The sequence below is a fragment of the Urocitellus parryii genome, chromosome 4 (assembly GCF_045843805.1).
Source record: "Urocitellus parryii isolate mUroPar1 chromosome 4, mUroPar1.hap1, whole genome shotgun sequence".
NCBI classification, from domain to species: domain Eukaryota; kingdom Metazoa; phylum Chordata; class Mammalia; order Rodentia; family Sciuridae; genus Urocitellus; species Urocitellus parryii.
The window spans coordinates 61,657,411-61,668,463 of NC_135534.1; the positions used below are offsets into that span (position 1 = coordinate 61,657,411).

Genomic DNA, 11,053 nt, shown 5'->3' on the forward strand with positions numbered 1-11,053 from the left:
TCAGCTCATAATATAAATGAATATCCTTTATGCTATCTGTCATAATCATACATTCTCTCTCTCTTTTCTTTTTTTTTATGAATTCTAATCTTTAAAGTAGCCTGTAAGTATAGTGCTGAAGTTCTATGCATTGTTCCTAGGTGCCAGAAATTTCTCATGTGCCTTATGGAGAAAATAACTTTGTTAGATAATTTTTCATCCTTAAATGGGTTACAGTTCTTTATATTATTAATTCAAATAATTATGAATCCAAATTGTTATCCCAGAAAAAAAAGGAGTTCACTTACTTGTATATCAGGCCTATCTGGGACATATTAAAGCAACATCTATCATGTGTGGTAGAGTTGTGGGAAAGGTATGTTACATAAAATTTTCTGGCAGTCATTATTTTGGACTGAGACCCAGCACGAGGCAGAAAAAAATAGCAAGGCATCAATTGTGTTAAGTGTAATATAATTAAATGAAATGCTAATAGGAAATCCCCAAGCAGATCAGTTTCTCCCACAAATGGGACATTCATAGAAACCAGTGAGAAAGGGACCAGTTGACCTGGCCCATCAGCATAAAGAAGTCCCTTTCTTTGGACCCTTACAAGGAAAGTAAAATGATCTTAACCAACTCAGTTCTGTGTCTTATTCTGTATTCTTGTTCCTGCTCAATCTGCTTTACAAACCCAACAGTTCAGTTCTGCCCAACAGAACTCCTTCTGTTTTGAGACAGGATGATGCCCAATTATTGGATCACTAATAAAAGTCAGTTATATTTAAACTACATTTGTGAAATTTGCATTCCTAGTGGATGAAGAATATGGCACATTTGTGTATTCTTGAGATATCAACCACTAAAAATCGGTGTAGAGTACAGCTTTGTTGTGAGGTCGGAAGACAAAGTCATTTATATTCAAGTTAACCAGGGTTGTAATGTGGCTAATTATTATTATTATTATTATTTTGGCTGATGTATGTGACTGCAGGTTTGAAGAGGTCATAAGGCATGAAAAATGACAACGTTCTAACAGAGGCAGCTTCTGCCTATAAGAACACAGCAGAAGGATTTATAAAATGACTGCTAATTTTTTCACAGGCTAATTCTTCCACTTTTGTGGAAGAGCAAGTTTTCAATAACGAGAAGATTGGTGGATCATACCAGAATATTAGCTAAGTTCGTATAGAATACAAGTGCTCCCTTGAGTGCCTGGCAAAAAATCAGATTGTGTGATTTGTTTGTAAGAATAATATACTAAATGAGATATTCTTCATAAAACATACACCTAATATAAAGTTATACTTTGATCACTAGCGAAAATACTATGATCGGAGGCTCATATGAACCGAAAACTGTAATGAATAGTTCCATATATTTGCTAATGAAGAATTCAAGTGATTTTATAGAGCATAATTACTATAAGCAATGAGAATCGACTTTGAAATTGTAAATATACAAGTAGGTATATGTCTATGGGCAGAATTGCTCATACTTTTAATTTCTAAGAAAAATTGTGCATAGTTACAGGGTACAATATGATGTGTTGACCTGTGTATACATTTTAGAATAGCCAATTCAAGCTATTTAATATGTAAATTGCATTGTACTTATTACTTTTGGAAGTTGAAACACTTCTGATCAGTTCCCTTAACTATATTCTAGTATCAATATATTGTGGCTAACGATCCTCCTCATGGGGTACACAGGATTTCTTCAGCTCATTCCTCCCACTTAAATATTGCATTTATTTCATCATGTAGGCCTGACCCCAGGTCTCTAGTCTCTTGTTATCCTATTTTCCTGTTTCTATGAGCTATGCTTCTCCAGATTTGTTATATGAGAACAAGCACTATAGTCTTTCTGTGCCTTGATTAATTAACATAATATCCTTTAGGTTTATGCATGTTTTTGTAATGACAGTATTTATTTATTTTAGTCTGCTTATAAAAATTGCATGGAGAACCTTAAAGCATGAGTGACAGGACACTATTCCCACTGCAGTTTTGTCTTTTCTTTAGTTCCATTTGAACACATTCATGTAGCATGTGGTTTTTATGTGTCTGAGTTTCATCACTTAACATAATGCCTGTGAGATTTATCCATGTGAAACAACAGAAAACAAAGAAATGGAGGACTTAATAGAAGTCAGTGAGAAAGAATAATTATCTATTAATTAATGACAATTTGGCCAATAGATGATTTGCACTAATAACATTTTAAAGAGGAGTAGGGTAGTGACTTGAAAAGATTAACAGAATGTTATAACTGGAAAAACAAATTGGGAAGCTACAAAAGCATAGTTCAAGAAGGAGGGTGAATAATGATATCTTTAGAGGAGCTGATAAAAGAGAAGGTAATCTTTATTTAGTAACAGTGTATGTTGAATGTCAAATTACATACTGAAGAAAGGAGGTTAGTTAAAAGGTGAAGAAAAAGAAGTCTGTAAATATGGCAGTATGTCACAAAGGTCTAACAATGACCTACTGTCCTGTGTGATGTTGATTTAGTTCTAATCTTTCCCCCTTCTCTCTCAATCTCTCTCTCTCTCTCTCTCTCTCTCTCTCTCTCTCTCTCTCTCTCTTTCTCTCTCTCTTTGTCGTTTCTGATTATTTCCCACACAATTTTTTTGTTTAGTTTTGTTTTTGAGAAAAGAGTAGTTTTATAATGAGTTGTACTTGGAATACACCTGTCTCAGCACAATGTTTGCTACAAATTTCATGCACATTAGCTAAAGAGGAATTTAAAATAAAAATGACCTGCAAGAATCCTAAAAAGAATAGCAGACAACATATCAAAATATTTTCTTTGTTTTAGTAATTTTTGATATATCACTCCCCAGAATGTTGAAGAGATTTTAAAAAGTTTAGATATACAGGAAAACCATGAGAATATAAAATATTCAGAGTCATATGATTCAAAATAGTCAAATATCATTATACATATGTTCCTATTAAATAATTTACATTACAGAAAAATAAATATAATCATCTCAAAATTTAAAATTTCAGAGATAGAGACACCAGAATTTTATTATCATTGAAGCAATTAGCATATTTTCCTGGATATATGAAACAAAAATGGGTCAAATTCAATTGGTCTTCAGATATAGAAAAAAATTATTGATTAAGTAAGATCTCTCAAAATAGTTAGGGAAAAATAACACAGGAATAAGTAGAAATCTAAACATAACATCCTAGAAAGTACTAAGAGGGTTTTCATAATGGTTCAGGAGCTAAGAATGGTGATATATACACCAGCAGTGTCAATTACTGGGGAGGATTGCAGACAAGACTAGGCAACATAATGAGACCATATCTTCAAAAAATAAAACAAAATTAAATTAAAATTTAAAAACACTGAGAAAAAGACAATGATATATGCTTGCAGTCTCCTGTTTTTTTTTCCTAAAAACTTGATCCCTAAATATGTTCAGACAATGGTTTCTACAATTAGAGTACATAGCTATTAATTTTAATTGATAATATCATAAACACTGCATGCCAGCCATAGTCATTATATTAAAATAATTATGATTGAGGAGAATGATGCAATTCTCATTTTAGAGTAAGGCCACAATTTAATTGGAGAACATTACTGGTATGCTTCCATAATTGACACATCTGTGACAAAACACATTGTCTTTGGATAAATCATTTCCCACAGTAAATTCATAGTCATCTGAACATGAAAAGAGCAGCTTAAGGAATAACCACATATTCTAAGACAGATAGCACAGAGTTTCTTTTTTTGTTTTTGTTTGTTTTTGGATACCAGAGATTGAACTTGGGGGCAATTGACCACTGAGCCACATCCCAATTCCTATTTTATATTTTATTTAGAGACAGGGTCTGACTGAGCTGCTTAGGTCTTATTTTACTGATCATGACTTTTAGCTCACATTCCTCCTGTCTCAGCTCCCAAGGCACTGGGATTATAGGTGGGCACCACCATGCCCAGCTAACAGAGTGTTTTATTCAGATATTGATCAAAATTAAAATTCTTCAATAGAGAGGCTTTCAAAAACTGAACAATTTAAGAAATCTGTCTCGTATTCTCTTAGTCCTTACTCCATAAATAATGGGGTTCACCATGGGTGGGACAAGAAGATAGATGTTAGCCACAAATATGTGGACATGAGGAGCTACTTGGTGCCCAAATCTGTGGGTGAGAAAAGAGAAGAAGGCTGGGGTATAGAACACCAAGATGACACAGACATGGGAGACACAGGTGCCCAGGGTCTTGAGTCTGGCATCCTTGGATGGGAGGCGGAAGACAGTGTGGAGGATGAGCACATAAGAACAAATGATCAGTATGAAGTCCACTCCTCCAGTAAGGAAGGCAACAATGAGGCTGTAGGCTCTGCGGATTCGTGTCTCAGCACAGGCAATCTTGATGAGGGCCATGAACTCACAGTAGGTGTGGGAAATTATGTTGGTTCTGCAGTAGGGAAGCCAACGAAGCAGGAAAGGGTGAGGACTGAGAAGTGTTGTACCCCGGAGGACAATAGCTAGACCTATTCCTCCTATTACACTGTGTGTCAGAATAGCTGAGTGTCTTAGTGGATTACAAATGGCTACATAGCGGTCAAAAGCCATGGCCAGGAGGAAGCCAGACTCCATAGTGGAGCAAGAGTGAATCAGAAACATTTGAGTGAGACAGGCTTCAAAGGGAATCCCTCCATCATGGAACCAAAAGAGGCTGAGAAGTTTGGGGACAACTGTAGTGCACACAACAAGGTCAGCGGCAGCCAACATGCAGAGGAAGAGGTACATTGGCTCATGGAGGCTGGGATCTGTCTTGATGATAAACAGAAGTGAAGAGTTTCCCAGTAGATCCAAAAGGTAAACCAAACAAAAAGGAATAGAGGTCCAGACATGAGCAGCCTCCAACCCAGGAATGCCAATGAGAACGAAGGTCGATGGATGGACATTGGTTTTATTGTATGCTATCATAACAAGGGTCAGATATTCCAGTTCTTTGCATGGATGTTTCCTCTAAACTGAAAAAAATAACAATTTATACATTTTTCAATAATTTATAAATTTTACAGACTGTCAAAGAACGCAAATTGTAAAGCAATGTGGGTCATGGAGTAATTACCATACCTGTGAATATTGAGATAGAAATTGTTCTATCACCTGTAGAGTCAGGTTCAATTACAGTCAATCTGCCTTGAAAGGATGAAAATAGTGCCTGAAGGTGCCTTCTACACTGAGGATGAGGATGGAAGAACCACTCATTCTTATTGACATGTACCAAATCATGGGAATCTTTTTAACCTTTCCCAGATTAACTTTAATCATTTTTTACAAATACATCAATGTTGATATTTTCACTGATATATGAATTTGGAATTTATAAGCACTGATATACAAATGCAAAATGCAGAAAAATCTTTAAGTACCAAAAAACAGAGATAAATACATATACAAAAATTTTACCATGTTCCAGGAGAATTAAATTATCATGTTCCATGATACCAATTGAGAATTAAAGACTGTTTAAGAATCTTACATTTGGAGGAGTAAGAGAGAGTGCAGTTTAAAATAGTAAGACAGGAGGAAAGTTGAAAATAAAGAATTTATTTATTTATTTATTTTTTGGAGGGGGGTAAAATGATAGTTTATACACATTCCAAGCAACAGTGTGTGGCTTTGAGACAGGACAACCAACACTGAGCAGAAGTGTCATTTATAGAATGATCACCAGGACGTTTACTCATAACTGCATGAGACTCATCAGGATGATAACAGGAGAAGTCTGACACAGTTTTTCAGGAAATAAACAAATGATTGTACTTTAATGACTCTCCTCAGGCCACACAGTTGTCTGTTACTCTTGACATGAGTTTCTATCACTTCCTTAATTTATGTAGTTGGTTAAAAATCTTGCTCTTGGGTAAGTGCACTCTGCACCTATGCACCTTCTAAGCTTAAGCATGTACTTAAGCATCCACTTAAGCTTCAGTTCACAATTTTCTCTCCTCCACACATTTCCGCATTTCGTGACAACACTTCAGCCCCATACTGCAATTTGCTTATTGCACTAATTCCATTTCTCAGAAATGAATTTTAGAACTACATTTTTTAAATCATGTAGGCCCCTTAGTAGATAGTCTTTTTATTTTTAACTTTTATTTTTGAGAAGTATGATCAGTACTGTTCCACAAACTCTTTCATTACTATTATAGATATTTATAGTTTTGGAGTACTGATGATCATGAAAAATAACTCTTTTAAGTCAGTGTCCAAGGAAGTCAGTGTTGGAATATGTACAGCACACTGGGATGTATTGAATTGCAATGATTTGATAATTTTAGCTACTGTTTTTAAAGTTTCACAAACAAAGTTTTGGCTTACTCTCACTGTTTGAACTTCAGAGGCTCTTTCTCCCATGGAAACAGTGTCCATGGAGCTTCAGAAAGTCTGGGGATGTCATTTCTGATCCAGGGCTATATTAGAGAGAACAAGAATACAGGGAAATCAGATTACTGGAATTTGTAATGATACAATAATTATAATCAAATAGTATTTTTCAGAGTAAATTTATTCTTTTAGTTTTTTCATCAAAGAATTACAGGAAAAATTGAAAAGGGCAATGTTTTTGGAACATTCATAACAACAACAACAAAATCTCTTCCCTCATGTTTGTTTACTATTTTTTTAAGGGACAAAGAATTTTAACTCTTAGTTATTAAAATGCTCTTACTTTTATCAAACCATAATTTAATCATTCAAAATGATTAAGAGATACCATCCTTCATAAAAGTAGTAGTTAAGCTAAAAATTTGTGCTACCTTTATGTTATGGTACACTAAGTATACTGAAAATAAACGGCATATTTATCTGAACTGATATGGAAGATAGCAAAATAAAAGTAAATATTAATTTGATATTTTTCATTCTCAGAATATACATATAAAACATAAAAATGTATATTTAGGAAAATATAAATACAGTTAAACTGAATTTTTTTAGACACAAAAAGAAATATAAATGAATACACACCCAACAAAGAAAAAGTCTAAAATATGTGATAGGTAGAAAAGATCATAGACAACATATAATTTACCTTTACCATTATTAGGCTTTTCTTAATTGTCAACATGTATTCATGATTACCCGTGGTGTTTAAGATAACAAAATAAATAATGCAGAAATACAATTGTATAAATTAAAAAATGCAAACCAAAGCATTAGGATAAGATGTGGCCTCTCATGCTTTCATAAAATATTACTAAATTTAAATAAACATTGAAACGCTTTTCTCCACTTCTCTCCATAGCAAACTGGTCACTTTCTGACTAATTGTATCAGTAACTTTGTGTCTTTGTTCCCCCTGGTACTTCCAAACGTAAAAACATATAATAATTGTTTACTAGAAATGAAGATTCTATTCACATATCAAATTCCTCTGGATCATTTTCCTAGATACTTTGGATGATCATGGAAACCCTCCTTGATATCCCTGTAGTAGGTGTACTTACCTGTCTTTCATTTTTTCTCATATTATATTTTATATCTCTTCATGTCTATCTCTTTTTATATTGTTTATTCCTTCTGAATACAAATGATGTTTTTTCCATACACTTGTTTTTCATTCCAATGAGTTAATAAATAATAGAGAACATACTAAAATATTTTATTATTGTAAAAAATAATTTTAGAATAAATTTAAGGTAATCATTCTATGATCACTATACAACTTTTAGTATAAATATTGTATACTCTGCAAAAATCCTCAAACCCTGTATGCACTAATAGTTTCCTGATGCTAATGTTAAAATCTGAGATATATCTGGAATCCTCTCCAACAATATAAAATTCATTTAGCACTTATTTTTTGCTGACTCCATCCTGAAGAAATTGGTAGGGAATGGAGGAGAAGAAACTTACCAATGTTTTTGGAGATTAATAAAACAAATTGTCTATAATGTTTTTATATCCATCCTGCATCCATTATCCATGTCTTTAAGAAAACAAAATAATATAAACCAATATGCATTGAGCATCGATTAAATACTAAGCTATTTGTACTGTTGGCTGTAACCCATTTTTGTCTTCAAGGAGTTTTAGAGTAGATAATCCTACTTATGGCATAGATAAGAAAAGTAGCTAAGATTATCCAGTTGGTTTCCCATAGCTGTTCTACTATCAACTAGTGGCTCTGACATTTAAATCCAAGTAATTATGAAGTTTTAATGTTTTTATTAAACCCTCAAATATATGTACCCCATAAGGTTTTGTAAATGTAAAATGATATAAAGCATTGCTCACTGCTTTCAGCAGAATGAAATATTGAAGAAAAAGCCTGAATTTCTATGGATTGCTCAGCATATTCTCTGATCCATCCCCTTCCCATCATTTCTCTCATCAGTCTTTCTCTAGTATACTCAAATATTTAGAAAATCCATGTACAAATTTATTCTTAAAAAAAGGTGCAGTCCAGTCCCAACCTATAACAGACACCATTGACGTATAATACAGGCAGCCTATTCAGGGTACCCCCAAACCAATGGTATTTGTTATTCCTATAAATCTTACATATATCTGTTTTTCAGAGCTGGCTGCTTTCCAACTACCTGACTATTGTCCAACTAGCTCAGACTGCAATGAAGAGCACTGTGCCCTGCCTCACGTCACTAGGGATCTTTGTGGATCAAAAGAGAACCCACGTGATTTGAGCAAATCTTATGTTCTCCCAGGACATACAGTTTTTTCTGAATGAGCTCAGTCATGGACAGTTTCCAGGTGTCTAAGGCTCCCATGGGCCAGGAAGTGAAAGGCTTCCCCAAGGTGTCAGAGAAAACCCCATTGAGAGTTGCAGATCTGAGTTCTGAATGCAGCTTTTATGTTTCAAGTCAACATCTAATAACTGGAGAATACAGGAAGGGGGAGAGAGTGAGTTTTCCCCATTTGTCTCTGAAAACTTACTGTCAGCAGAATTGCATAGACTCAGAATTGTTAGTTCTTAAAAATATTACTTATAGGTATAAAAAAAGAAAAGTCTGACGCAAAATTTTTCTTAAAATGTCTTTTTATTTTTAATAGGAAAAATATAAAAAATTTATTAAAATAATTCATAATATTAAATATTAAATAATTCACAATAGCAAGACTGTGGAATCAACCTAGATGCCCTTCAATAGACGAATGGATAAAAAAAATGTGGCATTTATACACAATGGAGTATTACTCTGCAGTAAAAAATGACAAAATCATAGAATTTGGTGGGAAATGGATGGCATTAGAGCAGATTATGCTAAGCGAAGCTAGCCAAGCCCTAAAAAACAAATGCCAAATGTCTTCTTTGATATAAGGAGAGTAACTAAGAACAGACTAGGGAAGAAGAGCACGAGAAGAAGACCAACATTAAACAAGGATGAGAGATGGGAGGGAAAGGGAGAGAGAAGGGAAATTGCATGGAAATGGAAGGAGACCCTCAGGGTTATACAAAATTACACACAAGAGGAAGTGAGGGGAAAGGGAAAAACAGTACAAGGGGGAGGAATGAATTACAGTAGTGGGGGTAGAGAGAGAAGAGGGGAGGGGAGGGGAGGGGAGGGGGGATAGTAGAGGATAGGAAAGGCAGCAGAATACAACAGACATGAGTATATCAATATGTAAAGCAATGAAGTGTAACTGATGTGATTCTGCAAGCTGTATAAGGGGTAAAATGGGAGTTCATAACCCGCTTGAATCAAAATGTGAAATATGATATATCAAGAACTATGTAATGTTTTGAACAACCAACATTAAAAAAAATTAAAAAAATAAAATAAAATAATTCATATCATCTTTGTATTCAGATATTTTTGAATATTTAAATCACAATTTTACAGCATTATCCAAGGGTTGTATTGTGATATTTTCAAATTTTTTTTTAAATTTTTTATTCTAATTTGTTATATATGACAGCAGAATGCATTATAATTCATATTATACATAGAGAGCACAATTTCCCATATCTCTAATTGTATAGAAAATATATTCACACCATTCATGTCTTCATACATGAACCTAGGGTAAAATGTCCATCTCATTCCACTGTCTTTCTTACACCCATGCGCCCTCTCTTCCCCTCCTACCCCTTTGCCCTATCTAGAGTTCATCGAATCCTCCCATGCTCCCCCTCCCAACCCTACACATGAATCAGACTCCTTATATCAGAGAAAACATTCGGCATTTGGTTTTATGTGATTGACTAACTTCACCTAGCAGTATATTCTCCAACTCCATCCATTTACCTGCAAATGCCATGATTTTATTCTCTTTATTGTTGAGTGATATTCCATTGTGTATATATACCATATTTTCTTTATCCATTCTTCTACTGAAGGGCATCTAGGTTGGTTCCACAGTTTAGCTATTATGAATTGTATTGTTATAAACATTGATGTGGCTTGTCCCTGTAGTAGGCTGTTTTTATGTCCTTTGAGTATAGACTGCAGAGTGGGATAGCTGGGTCAAATGGTGGTTCCATTCCCAGTTTTCCAAGTTTTCTATTTCTATGAGAAATAGAAATTCTCCATACTGCTTTCCATATTGTCTTCAACAATTTGCAATCTCACCAGCAATGTATGAGTGTACCTTTTCCTCCACATCCTTTCCAACAATTATTTTTGTTTATATTCTTAATAGCTGCCATGCTGACTGGAGTGAGATGAAATCTTAGAGTGGTTTTAATTTATATTTCTCTTATTGCTAAAGATGTTGAACATTTTTTCATATATTTATAGATTGATTGTGTGTCTTCTTCTGAGAAATGTCTATTCAGGTCCTTGGCCCATTTATTGATTTGGTAATTTTGTTGTTGTTGTTGTTGTTTAGCTTTTTGAGATCTTCATATACCCTAGAGATTAGTGCTCTATCTTATGTGTGAGGGGTAAAGATTTTCTACCAAAATGCAAGCTCCCTATTCACCTCATCGATTATTTCTTTTGCTGAGAAAAAGCTTTTTAGTTTGAGTCCATCCCATTTGTTGATTCTTCATATTAATTCTTTTACTATAGGAATCTTATTGAGGAAGTTGGTGCCTAATCCCACATGATGAAGATTTGGACCTACTT

General features: G+C 34.1%; 1 protein-coding gene across 1 annotated transcript; it reads right to left on the minus strand.

Annotated features, from left to right (window-relative positions):
- Positions 1–4,001: 4,001 nt before the first annotated feature.
- On the minus strand, positions 4,002–7,267 carry LOC144254281 (olfactory receptor 52D1-like). Its single transcript, XM_077797289.1, has 2 exons — positions 7,258–7,267; positions 4,002–4,960 (listed from the first exon to the last, which is right to left on the minus strand). Exons 1-2 carry the CDS (start codon positions 7,265–7,267, stop codon positions 4,002–4,004), a joined length of 969 nt encoding a protein of 322 aa, XP_077653415.1.
- Positions 7,268–11,053: the final 3,786 nt, after the last annotated feature.